The sequence below is a fragment of the Lissotriton vulgaris genome, chromosome 2_1, assembly GCF_964263255.1.
Source record: "Lissotriton vulgaris chromosome 2_1, aLisVul1.2, whole genome shotgun sequence".
NCBI classification, from domain to species: Eukaryota; Metazoa; Chordata; class Amphibia; order Caudata; family Salamandridae; genus Lissotriton; species Lissotriton vulgaris.
The window spans coordinates 1,071,944,883-1,071,965,155 of NC_141687.1; the positions used below are offsets into that span (position 1 = coordinate 1,071,944,883).

The following is a 20,273-nucleotide window of genomic DNA, read 5'->3' on the forward strand; positions in this document are numbered from 1 at the left end:
TTTTAGATTCCAAATGAATGTCCTGGGTGATTGGTTACACTTTTTTATGACTTGCCCTGCGTTTACCGATTTATTGAAAGTATTGACCGGGTCTTATAATGCTCCTTTGATTTTCTTCTGCTTCTTTTTTTTCATCAATTTGCAGTGCCAAAATGCACTTTATCTATGCACAGATTTAGGTGCAATATTTGATTTTTGATACTACCCAATCAAAATATTTTAAAAAGGCCTTCATCTATAACAATCACCAACAACAGCCATTCCAGAATGTTCCTTTGTTTGATGTTTGTTCATGTTTCCTACCTATTGTGACATCATTTACCGGATGGCCCCCAGTAACTATGCAGCATTTCTCACAATCACTATTAGGCATTCCAGAATGATTCATTATGTCTGCTTGGTTTTGAGACTTACGGTGACACCATTCACTAGATGACCAATCTAAGGGAACATGTTGCAGACAAATTAGAAAGATGCAGTATAAGCATTAATCTGCATTCATGATGCATAACAGATTTTATCGCATGAGCCTATTGAGTTATTTTTCTGAGATGGTAGACAAAAATCTGGACCGTGAGAATTAGGTGGACTGCGTGCACATTTGGGGGCATTTTCACTAGGGAAGTGGTGGAGTGAGGCGTGAGCCTTCCTGACTCAATGCCTCACTCCGCCACTTCCGATACAAAGGGCTGAATGATATTTACAAAGAATATGGTGCAGCCCTGCGTTTCCCCCTGTGATGGTGTTACACTTAGCAGCATAGTGCTAACACAGGCATCCTTGCCCCAGTGCTTAATTTGTAAAATATTAAGTGCCAGTGCTCTCATCAGGAGAGCACTGCAGCTGGCACCACCCATCCCCCTTGTCATCACTGCCAAAACAACTACTAACCATCTCTCTCGCATGTAAATGCAACAGTTCAGATTATTCCAGGCCCCCAAAGCAAAGGAATGGCTGGGGATGCAGGTATTAGCAATTTTAATGTATACTCTATTCCTAAACAACTGTTCTGCTCATCTCTAAATTAGATGAGCAGCACCAGCATGTGGTAGCCTTTTCCTAGTATGGTGTTGACAATTAGGTGCTGGTGCAGAGCACCGGAAACCAATTGAGTGCCCGTGCTGAGCACCCGGAAAGCACTGGCCCAAATTAAGCACTGCCTTGCACCATAGTGCAAAGGTGTCTGCGAGCAGGGGAAGATTGTATATGTGCAGGAAGGTCCCCCTTCCTGCACATAAACAAACTTGAAATACTGTTTTGTACCTTTTATGTGTGCTGCTTAATGCAGCACACATAGAAGTTGCAAAACGGCATTTTTAAAAAATCATTGTTTATGTGCAGGAAGGGGGACCTTCCTGTTCATAAACAATCATTGTCCTCTTGCTGTTTTCATGTGTGCTGCACACCGCAGCAAACATGAAAACAGCAAAAACGAGGAGAAATGAAACATTTCTCCTCGTTGAGCCAGGGTAAGACCAGGTTTTCCCTTGTCTTAATTCTGGCTCTGTCTCCTATTTACGCCTCCCTTGTAAATAGCGGGCAGTGTCAGAATCAATGGGTGTTGTGATGGGACGCCCACTGCAACACCCATTGCCCGCCCCTTTTAAGCTAAGCATTGTGTGAAAGGGGGCCTTATTTACAAGCCAGCATTCAGCCACGTTCAGTGGCTTAACACAAGCCTCGTTAAGTGGCTTAACACTGCCTTGTAAAAAAGTAGAAGCCCCTACAGAAACGTCGCAAAAAGTGACGTTCTCTTGGCGATAGGGGCTTGTGCCCCTTGGTTTAGAATGGTATCAAAGAGAAAAAAGTTCACAAGCATTTTCTGTAAACCAAATGAAGATATATCGGCGGGGTCTTCAATTTACACTGGAGGCTTTTCAATGTATTTTCAAAACTGTTCCTGGAGGACATCTGGAGACACTAGGGGGCATATATCAAAGCGCTATCGCCACGGGAATGTCGCTTTTTAGGATATTCCTGTGGCGATAGGGGCTTTGCCTTATTTACATGGTGTCATTAAGCCAGTTAACGTGGCTTAACGCTGCCTTGTACATAAGGCGCCCTTTCACGCTATGCTTAGAGGGAAAGGGGAGGGCACTGGGTGTTGCTGTGGGCGTTCCGACGCAACACCCATTGATTCTGCCGCTGCCCCCTATTTACAAGGGAGGCGTAAATAGGAGGCAGCACCAGAATTAAGACTGGGGAAAACCTGATCTTACCCTGGGACAACAAGGAGTAATGTTTCATTTCTCCTCGTTTGTGCTGTTTTCATGGGTGCTGCGTTGTGCAGCACGCGTGAAAACAGCAAAAGGCCAATTATTGTTTATGTACAGGAAGGCCCCCCCTTCCTGCACATAAACAATCATTTATTGAAAATGCTGTATTGCAACTTCTATGTGTGCTGCATTAAGCAGCACACATAGAAGTTGAAAATCAGCATTTCAAGATTGCATATGTGTGGGAAGGGGGACCTTTCTGTACATAAACAATCTTCCCCTGCATTCAGACACCCTTGCACCATGGCGTTGGCGTTAGGCTTCCAAGTGTAGCTCCAGCGCAAGGGGAAACGCAGGGCTGCACCATATTCTTCTAAGTACAGTATATATATATATATATATATATATATATATATATATATTTTTTTTTTTTTTTAATTTTTTTTAAATTTTTTTTATTTATATATTCTAAGTCCTGCATTTCTGAAGTGGCGGAGTGAGGCGTTAAGCCAAGAAGGCTAACACCTCACTCGGTCACTTCCCTTGTGAATATGCCCCTAGCTTTGCTAAATTGTGCGATGCCCATGTGGAAGCAGATTTCAGAGAGATTTGCTCATGTGTGTCTATACACATGCTGTCCGTTTATCATTTGGTCCACTGCAATATGCTATAAAAAGAGTAGTGCAAGTCTGAGATGCTACAGGGATTTACAATTTAGTAGCAGAGCAAAAGAAATGTGACAAATGTCCAAAAATGGATTGTACATTAGTTAAAAGCTACTGTTCTGAGTGTAGTATTTAATGGCACCTTTTAGGCGCACCTCCAGGGGAGTCTAATGCCGGAGAAGCGGGCTAGAGGAAACAAGCAGGTAAAAGAGTAGGGGCTTCACCAGCCCAGGACGAGTGATTCTAGGTGCAAAGTGCCTCTCCTTACCCTCATGGGATTCATGTCATCCACATACTCGCCATTCACCTCCAAGAGACGATCTCCATCCTGCAGCCCGCCATGTTGAGCGGGACCGCCGACCTCCACCTGACGAATGACATGTCCAGCTCCACCAAGCTCCCGACGCAGGAAGAAACCAAAGGTACCCCCTTCTGACTTGGTCAGTGAGCAGAAGCGGGGACTTATGGGACCCTCGGAGTCTGAGGGAAGAAATTAGTTTGTTATTTATTTATCGAATGAAGATACCCAAAATGATTCAATATATAATCTTTGTCCTTTTTTTCCCTCCCTTGAAACAAATAGCTGGCCAAGGCTCCAAAGTTCTCCTAACACAAGCTTCCATTTTGCCATCCCTACTCCTAGCAGTAAGTAACATTCACCTAAGTTTACATATGAACTTATCCTGAGCAGACCAGCCGATCCGCCCCCTAACGCCCCAGGAATGACTTTTTGGCCCTCATAAGGCTCCCCTGGTGGCATTCCTCCTCCGCTCCCACCCATCCTCAATAACAAGTGGTCCAATGCCCCCAAAATCCAAATTTGAACTCACCTATGTCATCTGCCAGTGACAGTGCCGGGTTGTCAATCCCTAACTTTGGGTTGAATTGAAATTTCCTAAAATGAATAATAAGCATAACATTAATTGTGGTGTCCCCTCCTTTCCTGCCTCCACTCCCTAAATACACACACTATTACATACAGCAAAACAAGCTTGAGGGTACTGTGTCGGAGTCGTTGAGTCCAAGTGAAAAGGAAGTGGGACATTGACATGGCCCGTGGCAGGAAAGATATAAGTTGCGCGTGGGTAGACCATGCCGGGTGGCAATGACTGAGTAAATCTGATTGGCTGAGTGCCTGCAAGGCCTGGCGCCTGACTGGCCATGAAATTGTCTTTGAAGCTCTCTCGGTGAGGTGGAACAAGACCATCTGGGGCTCAAGGGGTGGACAAACAGAACTAGTCTAGCTCGAGTCAACGCTGGAGACATTCCCCGAGACATTTCTTGTTAAGCGCCATCTTTGAGACTGGAGACAGAGCCAAAGGTGGCCAGACCCCGTTAAAATCCCTACTGTTCATACCCTAAGCTAAGCAGCAAATGAGTGACCCACAACGGATAACTGCAGTCGGGCTGCCAACCAGAGAGGGTGAGATAGAGTTGGGTGAGACTTTTCCAAGGTCGTACTGGCCTATAGGGCAATGAGCAGAGGTCGACGGGCCGGTCTCCCAGGCCAGTGTGTGGGCCTATTTTTTGGGCTGCTGGTCTGGTTTTTACTGTTGATTGCCCTGATATTAAAACAAACATGGCCTGCAGTAAGCTGAAATCCATGCAGTCTCCCAATCCACACAAACACTTACACAGCGTGTTTTCACATGTTCAAAACTGCCCTAATTTGCAAACGTGGGCCACTTTTTCAGCTTTCTCCATCATTAATGAGGGCCACTTTGATTTTGGAGCACGGGGCCTTCTTCTGTCCCAGTCAGACCCTGGACTCTTCTCCTTCATCCAAGCGGTGGGACAGTCTTTGGACCTGGCACAAAGCTAGGAACGCCAATGAGAAATATCACTAGTCCCTACCTCACCCACCCTGCCATACCACCACAGCCATCACCCCAGCGACACAAGGGCAGACTTGGATATAACAAATGAGTAAGAATACAAAATAAGTGAAAGAGTCACATGTACCATCAGCAACAATTCTGAGCACCCCTGATCTGAATTACAATATGTATGAAATGCCCAGACCCAAGCTACTTTATGAAGTAGCATAAAAATCACTAAATATACTGTACATAAGAGCTTCATCCAGCAATGGAAGAATATCAGATGTCAAGAACTCACAGATTATAAAATGATAGAAAGTTGAAAAAATGTACCCCTTTCCACCTGCATCTTCCAGCATCAGACCCAGAGCACCACTGTGCCAGTGTGTAAATGTGTGAGCAAGTGGCACACTTTGTATATCTGACCCCACAGGCCTGGCAGCCTTTTAGCAGAATAAGCATTGGGCAGTTTTTGTGTGGCACAGCGTTTGCCATTTCCTTGGCATCTGTGTACGCTGTTGGGGTTTTGTAATGCACAAAAGATGTAGGTTCCGCAGAGGAAGGGGTCTGTGGTGGGGATAATTGTCATCTGCTGGTTGTGGATTTGAGCAGGGTATTTTGGTGGGTTCTTCTCTTGAGATAGCTTTCAACTAATCTGTGTAAGTGTGGTTAGTCTCACCTATAGATGAGCTTCTCCGAGGTACCCTACTATCTTCCAGTGGACTGTCAGGCGTAAAACTTCACGACACAAATGTACCAGTAAACGCTGTGGAAGTTTTCAGTGGTAGACGCAACCGACAGAATCATCATATGCACCATGCAGTTACATCACAGGTGTGACGCAGCATCTTTGCCTCACTATTCAAGAAATTACAGATCCATCACTCAGCAAACTCCCTGCAGACAGATCACAGGTGCGACACAGCATCATTGCCTTTCAGGAATGCAACATACGCAGCCATCAAGAGTTACCACACAAACAATGCAATCCGAAGACAGGTGTGACACAGGTCCTTGCTTCTGAGGACAGGCACCTACAGAACCCTCACTAGTGCTTAATCAGGAAATAAGTGCTAGATTTGTAAAAAAAAAAATAAGTATCAGGCCCCGGCTAGCAAGCTACTGCAGCTTGTACCACCCTTTACCCTGGTAAGCGCTGCCAATGACAGTACCAACACAACTATGAACCATTACAGTCCTAAAAGTGTGACTATTCAGACTATTCCAGACCCTCAAAGGTTTAAGAATGGCTTGAGCGCAGGTAATAGTCATTTTTAATGTATCGTGAATTAAAAAACCTCTGTTGTTGTGCTCATCTCTAAATTAGACAGTCAGCGCCATCATGTGGCAGGCTGTCATAAGTGCCGGTTTTGACAATTTAGTGCCAGTGCTGTGCATGGGAAACCACTGGCTAAAATTAAGCACTGATTGCAGAATTTGGACTGTTACCTAGACACGATCCACGCTCAAAACTATGCACGGATTGGAATAAGTCTTTGATTACAAAAACAAATCCAAATGTGATATACACAAAGAGGTTGTAATAGGGTTTCACGTCAACAAGCCTTAAGAAAAAGTATTTTGATAAATAATACAATGTGAAAGATTTAAATTTGCAAATTAGAGATTGGGTTTTAATTAAAAAACATACAAAGTTAAAAAGATGGGAGCCAGCTTATACATCTCCAGTACAAGTGGTCAAACTGCCAAAAGGTTCGAAAGGGATGTTAGAACAAAATATGTTATGATTAAACCAACTTTGGAACAAGTAATGAATTCAAAGTATTGATTCCTCCAGGTGGGTTAGATCCATTAAGATTGTTCGGAAGAAAAACAGGTGACATGCGTTTATGTACGGGCCTCTGCATACTCAAGAAAAATATAATTTTAGATTGTCACCGCATATCCAAGATTCAGTACTTGATGGCTAACTAAAAAGAAATTGGGAATTCCCATATTTCAGGTGATGATCAGTCAGAGGCTTTGTGGTGATTCAGAGAAAATGATAAAGATTCAGGTGCATATTATCAAGGACCGGTGTTAATATTATTGCCGTTTTATCGGCAGGAAACTGCTGATAAAAAACGCAATAATGGGCTTGATAATACGCCCTTGTTAATTCCCATAGAAAACCATGTTCTGATGTTAACATGGGCTTCTATGGGAATTAACAAGGGCGTATTATCAAGCCCATTATCGCCGTTTTATTGGCAGTTTCCTGCCGATAAAACGGCGATAATTTTAACACCGGTCCTTGATAATATTCCCCAAAGTCCCCACTATAAATAACTCACGTTTGCAACCGGCAGAGCCATTTTCTGATATGAATGCAGAATCTGAAGTGCAAGAAGGCACTTCATCATTTTCACTGAATGAATCTGGCAGTGATGATTCTGGTGATCGAGTTTCTTCTGATTCACAGCTGATTGAGGGGTTGTGTTCATAATGGTAGAGTGCATCCCAATGTGTCCAGGTCTTCAAAGTGTAAAGATTTGTATTCAAATGGAAGGGAAAACAAAGATTTAAAGTTTAGAAATGTATTTAGTTTTCTCAGTATTATTTCAGTATCATCTTATTTTAATTTTTAAAAGGAGAAAGTGATGTAGTGTACTCGATGTCAGAAATTGACCATGCCTACTTGATTGTTATGTTTCTATTGTTTGCTTTGAGTTCAAAGTTCCAGTTCTTCTCTCATTGGGTAGTACGAATGAAGCCTGCCGGCAACTGGAGTTGGAAGTCAAAGGAGGAGACATGGGCTTCTCTTATTTGGAAACTAAACTCTTTTCTTACCTCTACTTGTTGGCGTGACTTCATTCTTCACACTGGTAGAACCCCTTCCTTAAGAACGATACAGTGAACGTTTTCCTTCAGGGGTCTTAACTTGGTTTTGAAAACATTCATACACTATCAACAAGGGAGAGAATGTAGCCTTACGGCTAGAGCAGTCAACCTCAGACCTGGGAAACCGCGTTTGGGTTTTGGCAACGACGCTCAACATCCTGTGATTCTGGGCAAATCACTTAATCTCCCTGTGCCTAACAAAAATTAATGTGTTCATCTGTGATGAAACTGGTGCTCATGTAAAGCGCTCTGATAGCCAATGCCTCGGGTCTAGTTCGCGCTATATTAAACTCTAAAAAAACAAAAAAGCTATTTATTTTACATCTGTTTCCTTCACCACCATGATTGGATCCTCTGAACTTGGATTTATGTTGATGTGCAGAACAAATTGGTGCATCCAACCCAATATGGGATGACCAACTTTGGCAATGCAACCTTTTTCTTGTACTTTCCTACCCCTAAAGATCACCTCTGCCCACATAAATCCCAACACACCTATAGTACCACCTTGGAATCCAGTAGGATTTATGTCCTTCGGTTCCAAATAGATCTCCCCCCATGTTTTCTCCCACAAATCTTCAGGTATAATCGTGAGCATAGATCCAGAGTCCAACATAAGGGTTACTTAATTTCCATTTATGATAAATTTTGCTTTCAGCCTAGATGTTCTTCTATCACTATCTGCTCCCAGCGAAATACTTTTTCAAATGGCACCTCCACATCACCCGGAGAAAGATTTCTCCTTGACTTACTTTTGCAGACCTTAACAAAGTGTCCTTTTTTCCCACACTTCCTGCATTCTTTATCAAGTGCAACACAATTTTCAAAATCAGTGTTATGATACAAACGTCCACATCTATTACATGACTTGTTCCAATAAGATCCCTTGTTGACCAAAATTACACCATTTGATGGATATCCTTCACTACCGCCTCCTTTCTTATTTGCAAAGTTAATGCTTTCTAACGTCTGTCCAACTTGGGATGAATCGGCTCTAGTCGCTGACCCATCTCCTTCTCTCCTGTTATCTTTTACACTCCCTTTTCCCCTTCTTTTCTGTTGTCTTTACGCTCCCTCTCCTCCTTCTCTTCTGTTGTCTTTATGCTTCCTCTTCTCCTTCTTTCCTGTTGTCTTTACGCTCCCCCTACTCCTTCTCTCCAGTTGTTTTTGTGCTCCCTCTCCTCCTTCTCTCCTATTGTCTTTACGCTCCCTCTCCTTCTTCTCTCCTATTGCCTTTACGCTCCCTCTTCTCCTTCTTGCTTGTTGTCTTTACGCTCCATCTTCTCCTTCTTTCTTGTTGTCTTTACGCTCCCTATTCTCTATCTTTCCTATTGACTTTATGCTCCCTTTTCTCCTTCGCTCCTGTTATCTTTACGATCCCTATTCTATTTTTTCCTGTTGTCTTTACGCTCCCTCTTCTCCTTCTTTCCTGTTGTCTTTACGCTCACTCTCCTCCTTCTTTCCTGTTGTCTTTACGCTCCCTCTTCTCCTTCTTTCCTGTTGTCTTTACGCTCCCTCTTCTCCTTCTTTCCTGTTGTCTTTACGCTCCCTCTTCTCCTTCTTTCCTGTTGTCTTTACGCTCCCTCTTCTCCTTCTTTCCTGTTGTCTTTACGCTCACTCTCCTCCTTCTCTCCTGTTGTCTTTACGCTCCCTCTTCTCATTTTTTCCTGTTGTCTTTACGCTCCCTCTTCTCCTTCTTTCCTGTTGTCTTTACGCTCCCTCTTCTCCTTCTTTCCTGTTGTCTTTACGCTCCCTCTTCTCCTTCTTTCCTGTTGTCTTTACGCTCACTCTCCTCCTTCTCTCCTGTTGTCTTTACGCTCCCTCTTCTCATTTTTTCCTGTTGTCTTTACGCTCACTCTCCTCCTTCTCTCCTGTTGTCTTTACGCTCCCTCTCCTCCTTCTCTCCTGTTGTCTTTACGCTCCCTCTCCTCCTTCTCTCCTGTTGTCTTTACGCTCCCTCTTCTCCTTCTTTCCTGTTGTCTTTACGCTCCCTCTTCTCCTTCTTTCCTGTTGTCTTTACGCTCCCTCTTCTCCTTCTTTCCTGTTGTCTTTACGCTCACTCTCCTCCTTCTCTCCTGTTGTCTTTACGCTCCCTCTCCTCCTTCTCTCCTGTTGTCTTTACGCTCCCTCTCCTCCTTCTCTCCTGTTGTCTTTACGCTCCCTCTTCTCCTTCTTTCCTGTTGTCTTTACGCTCCCTCTCCTCCTTCTCTCCTGTTGTCTTTACGCTCCCTCTCCTCCTTCTCTCCTGTTGTCTTTACGCTCCCTCTCCTCCTTCTCTCCTGTTGTCTTTACGCTCCCTCTCCTCCTTCTCTCCTGTTGTCTTTACGCTCCCTCTTCTCCTTCTTTCCTGTTGTCTTTACGCTCCCTCTTCTCCTTCTTTCCTGTTGTCTTTACGCTCACTCTCCTCCTTCTCTCCTGTTGTTTTTACGCTCCCTCTTCTCATTTTTTCCTGTTGTCTTTACGCTCCCTCTTCTCCTTCTTTCCTGTTGTCTTTACGCTCCCTCTTCTCCTTCTTTCCTGTTGTCTTTACGCTCCCTCTTCTCCTTCTTTCCTGTTGTCTTTACGCTCCCTCTTCTCCTTCTTTCCTGTTGTCTTTACGCTCACTCTCCTCCTTCTCTCCTGTTGTCTTTACGCTCCCTCTTCTTATTTTTCCTGTTGTCTTTACGCTCCCTCTTCTCCTTCTTTCCTGTTGTCTTTACGCTCACTCTCCTCCTTCTCTCCTGTTGTCTTTACGCTCCCTCTCCTCCTTCTCTCCTGTTGTCTTTACGCTCCCTCTCCTCCTTCTCTCCTGTTGTCTTTACGCTCCCTCTTCTCCTTCTTTCCTGTTGTCTTTACGCTCCCTCTTCTCCTTCTTTCCTGTTGTCTTTACGCTCCCTCTTCTCCTTCTTTCCTGTTGTCTTTACGCTCACTCTCCTCCTTCTCTCCTGTTGTCTTTACGCTCCCTCTCCTCCTTCTCTCCTGTTGTCTTTACGCTCCCTCTCCTCCTTCTCTCCTGTTGTCTTTACGCTCCCTCTTCTCCTTCTTTCCTGTTGTCTTTACGCTCCCTCTTCTCCTTCTTTCCTGTTGTCTTTACGCTCCCTCTCCTCCTTCTCTCCTGTTGTCTTTACGCTCCCTCTCCTCCTTCTCTCCTGTTGTCTTTACGCTCCCTTTTCTCCTTCTTTCCTGTTGTCTTTACGCTCATTCTCCTCCTTCTCTCCTGTTGTCTTTACGCTCCCTCTCCTCCTTCTCTCCTGTTGTCTTTACGCTCCCTCTCCTCCTTCTCTCCTGTTGTCTTTACGCTCCCTCTTCTCCTTCTTTCCTGTTGTCTTTACGCTCCCTCTTCTCCTTCTTTCCTGTTGTCTTTACGCTCCCTCTTCTCCTTCTTTCCTGTTGTCTTTACGCTCACTCTCCTCCTTCTCTCCTGTTGTCTTTACGCTCCCTCTCCTCCTTCTCTCCTGTTGTCTTTACGCTCCCTCTCCTCCTTCTCTCCTGTTGTCTTTACGCTCCCTCTTCTCCTTCTTTCCTGTTGTCTTTACGCTCCCTCTTCTCCTTCTTTCCTGTTGTCTTTACGCTCCCTCTCCTCCTTCTCTCCTGTTGTCTTTACGCTCCCTCTCCTCCTTCTCTCCTGTTGTCTTTACGCTCCCTTTTCTCCTTCTTTCCTGTTGTCTTTACGCTCATTCTCCTCCTTCTCTCCTGTTGTCTTTACGCTCCCTCTCCTCCTTCTCTCCTGTTGTCTTTACGCTCCCTCTCCTCCTTCTCTCCTGTTGTCTTTACGCTCCCTCTTCTCCTTCTTTCCTGTTGTCTTTATGCTCCATTTCCTTCGGGCAGGCACTGGATTCTCCTATTATTTTGGCTATTGATATGGCTTCCTGTAAAATTGGATCCTTCACAGCCCATAGCTTTTCCTGCACCTAGAATTCAATGACCTCAGTGGCGTGAGAACACGTCATCAGATCCACTAGTCGGCCTCACATTATAACAATCCTCCACGTAGCCGCCGTACGGTGATGATCCGCGGAGACTGAAAAGGGGAACTCAACTGTGCTGAGTAATCGCTCTCAGATCAGGTTCTGGTGCTTGGTTGTCAGATAGAATCAGCGCTGCTAAAAATAACCCTGGATGATTGTGCATAAAGCATAGGCACAATAAAGTTGCAGAGGATCCGCGATACTGTACCAGAAGATTAATTATCGACATAGGAAACCTATAATGGTTACTGAGCATATTGACTTAGTGGTAATAAACGCTTAATAGCACCCTCTATAGGCACATGCATGAGTGACAAGTGCAGGGCTACAATGTGTGTGCTGGGGCATGCATAAGTGAAGACTGCTCACCTGAGTATGCTAATGCATGCATCAGTAGAAAGCAATAAGTTTTGCTGTGTGCTATCACATGCTTGAGTAATGAGTGCTGAGCTGCACTATTTTCTACCACATGCAAACAGGGTCATCTTAAGGTTTTTGGGGGGCCCTGGGCCAAACATATTTTGAGGGTCCCTGGTCGGAATAGCTTTGAATTTATGATCCAATGTTAGCTCTTTAATGCCCTCTTTGGCCAGGTCACTGATAGTGCACAGACACACAAGTCCAAATTATGCGGCATAATGCGTCACGTTTTGTGATAGAATTATTTCATTATTTTGTTATTTTTACACTTGTTAACACTGTCTGGGCATAGGTTGCACCTCATTTGTGCCGGTTTAACGCCTAAATATAGCAATAGGCAACAGAAAGGCTATAAGTCAACCTTTACAAAGATCCTTCAACACGAGTTGCAGCGTTTTTTAGTAACTTTTGAACAGTTTGAGCTAGAAAAACATGTTTTTGTTAAAATCTGCAGATTATGCAGCAGAAGATGGATTTTGCAGTAAATCCATAGTTAAGCTATAAACGCCGCGGCCGCACAATCACATAATTCCGTGGCCAGGCTCATATGTGGGGTCCTGTTTTAATTTATAAGTAACTTTTTTTATGGAATTTGCGTGAACCATAAACATAACATTTCTCTGCAAAATGTCTGCAATAGACTCACACATCACCCACATTAAAAATAAGGAAAACGGAATTTAAAACAGTCTGTCTAAGAATTATTCAAGGTCATCAGGGCAAGACATTCTGTAAAACAGAGCTGGCGCTATCAGGGAACCCCTGAAGTGCTGGGACCCTGGGCCAGAGCTCACTCTGCCAATGCTTTAAAACGTCTCTGCGCGCAGACGTGCAGAACAGAGCCATGCGCATGTGCATTGAGTGCAAAGGTGCAACTTGTGCTGGCACATGCACAGGCAAAGACTGCAGAGTTGCACTGTGCAGTAGCACACGCATGGGCAAGAAAGAATACTTTCAATAAAAAGTCAAATGAAGTGTATTGGTGTATTAAAATTCCAACATGGCCATCATATGTTGATTATTTTGGAATGATAAAAAACGATACACTATGGACAATACCATTCAAAGATGGCTGCCTGGGTTAGAAGCAGAAGCTGCGTCGGATGTGGCACACTGCAGAAGAAATGAGTGGCGGGCGAGTGGCCCAGTAGCACTGTCAGGGGGACTGCAGTATTATCCAAAAAGCAGACACATTTATACAAGCATTTGCGAAATTTTTGAGCTATTGGCATTGTAAATGACAATGGCCTAGATGTAGGTAATTTTATTTTACCACTTCTTAAATACCGAATTTTACCGATTCGGTATTTAAGAAGTGGTAAAATAGAGGGGGGGATGTAGGTATTACAGAATCGGTAAATACCGAATCGTTAAGATTCGGTATTTACCGATTCTGTAAATACAGATTCGGTAATGCCCATTGATTCCTATGGGCATTGAAGCCCATAGGAATCAATGGGCATTACCGAATCGGTATTTACCGATTCGGTAAATACCGATTCCAGCAAGGGTGCAGGGGGTGTCACTTTGACACCCTCTAGCACCACAAATACAGGCATGTGTGCCATGTGGCACACAGACATGCCCTAAGGGCATGTCTGTCTGTCACATGGCATAGGTGTGCATGCACACATGTGCATGCACACCTGGATTCGGTATTTTACCACCCAATTGGATTGGGTGGTAAAATACCGAATCTGAAAGGCCTGTGGCACTGTAAACTGTGCCACCTACATTTGTAATTACAGAATCGGTATATTTACCGAATCGGTAATTTACTGATTCGGTAATTTTACCGAATCTGTAAATATACCGATTCTGTATTTTTCAGCCCCCTACATCTGAAAACCCTAATACCGGTCGGAAACGGCCCGACCGGTATTAGGGCTCCTACATCTGGCCCAATGCCTTTAATTTAGGTGTTTAAAAACCCTGCAATAATAAAAATCATTGTATTTACGATATCAATAGGTCAAAGTTTCGAAAGTGCGATTGCAAATGCTTATTGAAAGTTCAAACTCTAAACCAGCTTGAGAGCTTCCCTTGAGCGTGTGGCCACTGAGGATCTCGTAGCACTGCAGATTGGGCAGAAAAGCAATCTGCCCCGGAAGTGGAAACAGCACGTTTTGTGGCCAGGAAGAACACTTTATATCTAGATTTCACGCTCCTCCCTGCCCCTCACTTTCACTGTAGGAAGGCTTTGGATGGTGGGAAGAGCAGGCCTGCAACAACCTTAGTTTGAAGGATCACTTTCTTATGCACTCATTGTGTTCAAGCCCTATGCAGCTGAGCGTTGCCACCAAGAGATGCAGGCAGGTGGTGAGTACTTCATAAATGTTGTGAGTTAATCAGTCAAATCCATAAAGCTCATTAGCGATGTATTTGTGACAGATTAATCACTTCACTCTGCATGTCAGACACACGAGCCCTTATCTTTTGCACGCTTATGCTCACTGCCAGGGTACAGCGCCTCGCACTGGGCGAGGCACTTTAAATCTGAGTGCTGGGGACGTGTTGAAGATTTATACCTCTTTAATTGCAGCACTTCGGAAAGGGAAACGCCTCATAGTTTACTACGCCATTATTTTACTTTAAATGTCAATGTTTTAATAATTGTATGCTAATAGTTTCCTCTTTGACTGAGCCTTAGATGGGAGGGGCACTACATCACAATAATTCACCTCCAGCCTGTGGCTCATGAGTAGGCAGCCCCAGTGAAAGCGTGCATGGCGCCCTGATAACACATAGAAGCGATCGACATTGCTGGCGTCCCACAAGTCCTGTGTACATTAATTAAAGAAATAGTTCTCCTAAATGCTAATGAAAGCTCCCAAGTTAGGACACATGTAAATGGGCCACTCTACATGGGAGGCTAGAAATGAGGACAAGGTGGTACTTAGGAGGGACTAACAAGCCTATTAACGAATCAGAAGCCAGCATTTACGAAAGACAATGACACAAGCCAATGACAAATATGGGTGGAGAGTGGGCAGGGCTTCAAGTCCATACTGAAATACAGAATGCCTCGTAGAGCAGCGCATGCACTGCTCAAGCTCGACCTAAAAAGGAGAAAAAAGGAAATGAAATGGAACCTACTGAAGGAGAACACTAAGGGGCTGGCCTACCAGCCGTGCTACTGAATTACACCCATTTTCAAACGGATGTGCAATATGAAAAGCCAAAAGGTTGTAACTCACAAAGCAGTGAAGCCAATGGCTATAGAAGAACGACAAGTTCAAAAAACGGGGGGGGGGGGGGGGGGGAGATAGAGGGATTTGCTAGGTTTACCCTCCTGTTACAGTAGTACATACAAAAAAATCCAGAATCACGGATAAAGAACCTAGCTGTATAAATAGATTGGCATCAAAAAGTGTTTGATGTAATCCAGAAAGAAAAAATTCCCTTCTTGAGTCCCCTCACTCAACAAGGTTTCCCCACGGTGACATGCTTCATCATAGGGGCCATTTCAACCGGCTGCGGGTTGAGGCTTGCTGCGACTTGCAGAGATACGTAGGAGCACTTTAGTGAGGATCTATGTGTAGTCCAGTGCTGTGTATGGAGTGGAGTGATTTAAAAATACCTAACTAGTGGGCGGAATTACTTTTATTCCTAGTTGATATATTAAAAGTGGGGTGGTCTCAAGGTCAAACTGATTTACAATGAGTCAGGAGTTCTAGTAGACTGCCAACATGTTTCGAGCTTACCCCCAAGCTCTTCCACAGGACATCACAGGGATCAGCCCTGTGAATATCACTCCATAAAGTGCAATATATATAGTGATTATACATGCTGGTTAATAAGCATTAGTTGAGAAATACATATGACATTTAATAATGCTCCTATGTAACTCTGCAAGTCGCAGCAGGCCTCAACCTGCAGCGGGTTGGGATGGCCCCTATGATGAAGCATGTCACCGTGGGGAAACCCTGATGAGTGAGGGGACTCAAGAAAGGACATTTTTCCTTTCTGGATTACATCAAGCACTTTTTGATGCCAATCTATTTATACAGCTAGGTTCTTTATCCGTGATTCCAGATTTTTTGTATGTATAGGAGAACGACCACAGCACCATTCTGATTGTTTTCATGTACGGAAGCAAAGTATGAATGACACTCCCACAGATTAGTGGCAGATCATCGCTGACCCAAAACCCATCTAATTTTGTAAATGTAGGTATATATATGTATGTATGTATTTTTAATGAATGTTTTTTTTAATACTGTTTGTTTATTAATTCCAAGTAATTAATGTTTTTCATTACAAGAGCATAGAAGACACCTAATCCTGCCCTCCTAAGAAGATCAAGAATAGATGATAAAAGTGCAAATCGTCTACCCCCACGGTTTGTCAAAGGGAACCATCAACACCAAAAACCATGTCTACAAAGAGAATCAGTGAGATTCCATGGGGAAAAATGCCCATCTACCGGTTTTAAGAGTCTGTAGTAATAATCCAGCCTCAAAAACTTACTAGCTTTAACTTATGCTTTCATCATACATAAGTTAAGTTAGCCTCAATGTCTTTGTTGTACTGTTTTATAATGCACAACTCATGCATATCACATGTAACATAACTTTTCCCAATTAATCCATCAACCTACATCTATTAAAATTGGCTGCTGATCATAACTAGCTCAGGCTGGCTATATATACGCAGAAGATTATAGTAAACAAAATAATAAACAACTCTCTTATGGGGACTAGCAAGGATTCTAAAAGTGTAAATCTTCGCCCAGGGTTTATCTTCGGGATTGTCCAACTCAAACCACTCGTCTACTACAGTAATCTGTGAGATTCTGTGCCACAAAAGAACCGTCTACCAGCTTTAGCACAGTGTAATAACGATCCATCCTTTATTTCAAAATAAATAAGTCAGACCTACTGCGTTGTGGTACATAATAAACATACCAGACCCATTGCCTCTGACATAACTTTTTTAAACGACCAACCAGGCCTTTGGCCTCAGTCACTGGTTTGTCACCATGAACAGCTCAGGTGCACTGTACTGAGCCTAAGCTTTCTTACAAGGCAATTATATACAAAGCCTTCTTAAATTTACAAATATCTACAAAATTACTGTTGACAAAATAAGATACAACCGCTAGGAGGAACAACCTTTATAACGCAACTTGTAGCACGCAGTGCTATTACAACGCAGACTTTAAAACGAAAACCATTACAACGCATTACACTGGGGGGCGCTCTAGGATAGGGAATAGTTTTAATTTACTATCCAACACCTTCCCTAGTGTCCACGGGGACTGGTGTTGGAATAGTAAATTAAAATATTCACTATCCAGCACCCCCCAGTGTAATGTGTTGTAATGGAATGCGTTTTAAAACTTGCGTTGTTACAGCATGCGTGGTAAAAGCATGCATTGTAACAACGTACATCCACCGCTAGTAAGAGGGCCTAAAAGTATTCTCACAGGCAAATCCTCTTACCCAGGTTATGGCAGATGTTTCACCAATACCCTTCACTCGCTCAGTAATTTGCCCTGCTGCATTCTATAATATTGTGAAAAAACTATTCACCTTTAAAGGCCTATTGGCTTTAACATATGCTTTCAAAATAAAAGTCAGGCCTACAGATCAATGGCAGAAGAGGCCTGAACCAAAGTCCCTCTATATTTGTTTATTCATGTCTATATGCATATGTATATATTTTGAATTAATGTTCTTGCTCACAGGATCCTGGCAGACAGCTCAACCTGCTCTCCTACGAGGATCAGACATAGTTTATAACCCTACAAACCTTCCACCGCTGAGAGTTTGTCAAAAGGAGTAATCAACACACACAACGAAGCCTATGAAGGGAATCTGTAACAAAACACCCATCTAGAGGCTTTTGGTGATATGGAATCTAACAAATGAGAGTAGGTGTAAGCCTACTTGGTTTATTGGGGAGCATTATGTCAGATGTCAAAGGCTAAAGCCAGCAGGCCTTAAGGGTGGATTGTTCATCCATTCGGTTGAAGCCTGTAGCCTTTTCACAAGAAATGTCAGGTCTACTGCCGTTGTCGCAACTTTCGATAATAACTGGATCAGACCGATGACCTATGACATAACTTTTCCCATATAACTAATCAAGTCGATAGACTTCATCTTTGGTTTGTTGCCATTACCAGACCAGGCCTGCTGAATTGAGCACAAGCTTTCTCCCAGGGCAGCCATCAGATATACAGTCATAACATTACAACTGGCAAATCAATATCACATATGATTTGATGCATCCTTTACCTAACTTTATTTCTTCAAGAGATAAGACTAATAAGCATATATTAGAGTTTTTCTTAAGCTATCCTGCACCCGTCTAATATTAAATAGCCAAACCTGATCATTCAGTTGGATGATGTCTTCCCCATTATATGGCCTCCCCCAGTATATGAGCCTATTAACATTGACCTCAAGAGGCCCAACCGACTGGCAACTTCAACAATATGGTGATTTCTCAGTGACCACACCCTTCACTTGCAACTCGCACTCCATTTAACTCCCCTGCTAAACCCTTACTCCGCTATCAGTACTTTATATCCGTATCATAAACGCCGGGACACCCCTGTGTTGGGGGTAGCTGTCGCGCTTAATAAATCACAGTATTATTATTATTATTATAAGTTAGAATCAGACTCATTACCTACCTACCTACCAGCTTTTTGAATACATTACCGAGGGCAATCAGAAGGGTTGACGGACTCTCCAACTACTCTCAATTGACCCACTCTGGCTCAGACTAACCCTGGTAAACCTGGTTTGAAAAATTGTCTATATCAATCAATGTGGGCTAGCTAGTTTAAGGGGAGGGAGTATTTAGGTGACTCAGGTACGTCAGCAAAATAGATGAGGAAAAAACACTGTTTTCCTTAGAAAGCCCTCACCCACCGACCTAGTCGGTGGCATGCTTCATCATCGGGCCCACCACAGTGGCACCGAATGTGCCCCGGGTGTGCTGCAACGCCAGGTGACTGCGGAGCTGGTATATTGCTGAGTGTGCAGTGAAGGCGGAGGAATAGTCCTTATGAATAAAACGGACTACGACCTTGAGTGTAAGAGGCTCCTCAGCGACACGAGGAACTACAGACGCCTTACAAAAGACCCAACTGAACAACTACAAGTCACCATCAACCAACTGGTCACCAATGCCAAAGACAATGAACATATCTCTAAACAAGAGGCGGACTATCTTTGCCCCAAAGAAATAAAGACCCCATATTTCTATACGGTCCCCAAAATACATAAGGGCATCACTCCACCACCAGGGAGACCCATCGTATCAGGAATCAAGTCACTCTTAGAGCCCTTGTCCCGGTTCTGTGATTTCTTCTTAAATCCCCTGGTCCAAAAGACCCCCTCCTACATAAAAGACACCAAACATCTATTAAGTGTGATTCAGGAACTTGACTTTGACCCCACCACAGAACTAATGGCAGGACTAGATATAGAAAGCCTGTACACTAGCCTACCACAGGACGCAACACTACAAGTGTTACATGATGTCTTAATGACAAACCCTTGGGAACACAACACCCCCCGAAGCTTCATCTTAGACTGCGCTAACACTAAGCAGCGCGCAGCTGTGAGAGTTCTCTACCCTCCAATATGGCCGAAAATATGGGCCTGACTTACACTGCTGAGGACATCAGCGAGATCTTAGCTGACGTACCTGAGTCACCTAAATACTCCCTCCCCTTAAACTAGCTAGCCCACATTGATTGATATATATAATACTGGGGATACAGGCTAGCTTACCTAGTCCTCTCTCTCTTGTTGATCTGTATAACACTAAGCAGCGCGCAGCTGTGAGAGTTCTCTACCCTCCAATATGGCCGAAAATATGGGCCTGACTTACACTGCTGAGGACATCAGCGAGATCTTAGCTGATCCCTCACTCCTGGCAGACTTCAATATTCCCGCCACTGTAGCACAATCTACGGACTGGGATTCACTCACGGAGAAAAAGAGGAACAGGATCCAGACTGTTCTGCATGGGGTCATCCTGGCACAATATTTACGCACCAATACAGCTCCTACTGGCCTTCTAGTCACCAATGCTCCCAGGATTTTCCTGGACGACGCAGCATTTCGCAAAGACTGGGCCCAGATCGCCTGGCACTGCACCAGGGACTGGCTAGTCTTAATTATCAAGACTGCCAAACGTCTATCAGATGCAATCATGATAGAAATTCAAGCGACGGAGTCCCACTTCAAAACCACCCTGACAGGTTTCAAGAAGAAACTCGAGGACCAAAACCGCGAAATAGCGGAATATAAAGACTACTTAACTCAGACTAAAATAAAGAAATTCGAAAAAGATCTGAAGAGATTCAGCTATTCTAAAACTTACCTGTACTCGGAGGATGATTAC

At 43.8% G+C, this 20,273-nt stretch overlaps 1 protein-coding gene across 2 annotated transcripts in view; it reads right to left on the reverse strand.

The window, feature by feature from the left end:
* Positions 1-20,273, reverse strand: part of NHERF4 (NHERF family PDZ scaffold protein 4) — a 66,713-nt gene that overhangs the window by 13,734 nt on the left and 32,706 nt on the right. For both annotated transcript variants that reach the window (XM_086956763.1, XM_086956762.1), the window contains exons 3-4: positions 3,712-3,776; positions 3,150-3,361 (exon numbers count right to left, since the gene is read on the reverse strand). In XM_086956763.1, coding sequence (XP_086812889.1) covers positions 3,150-3,361; positions 3,712-3,776 — 277 coding nt within the window. The remainder of the gene's footprint in view (positions 1-3,149; positions 3,362-3,711; positions 3,777-20,273) is intronic.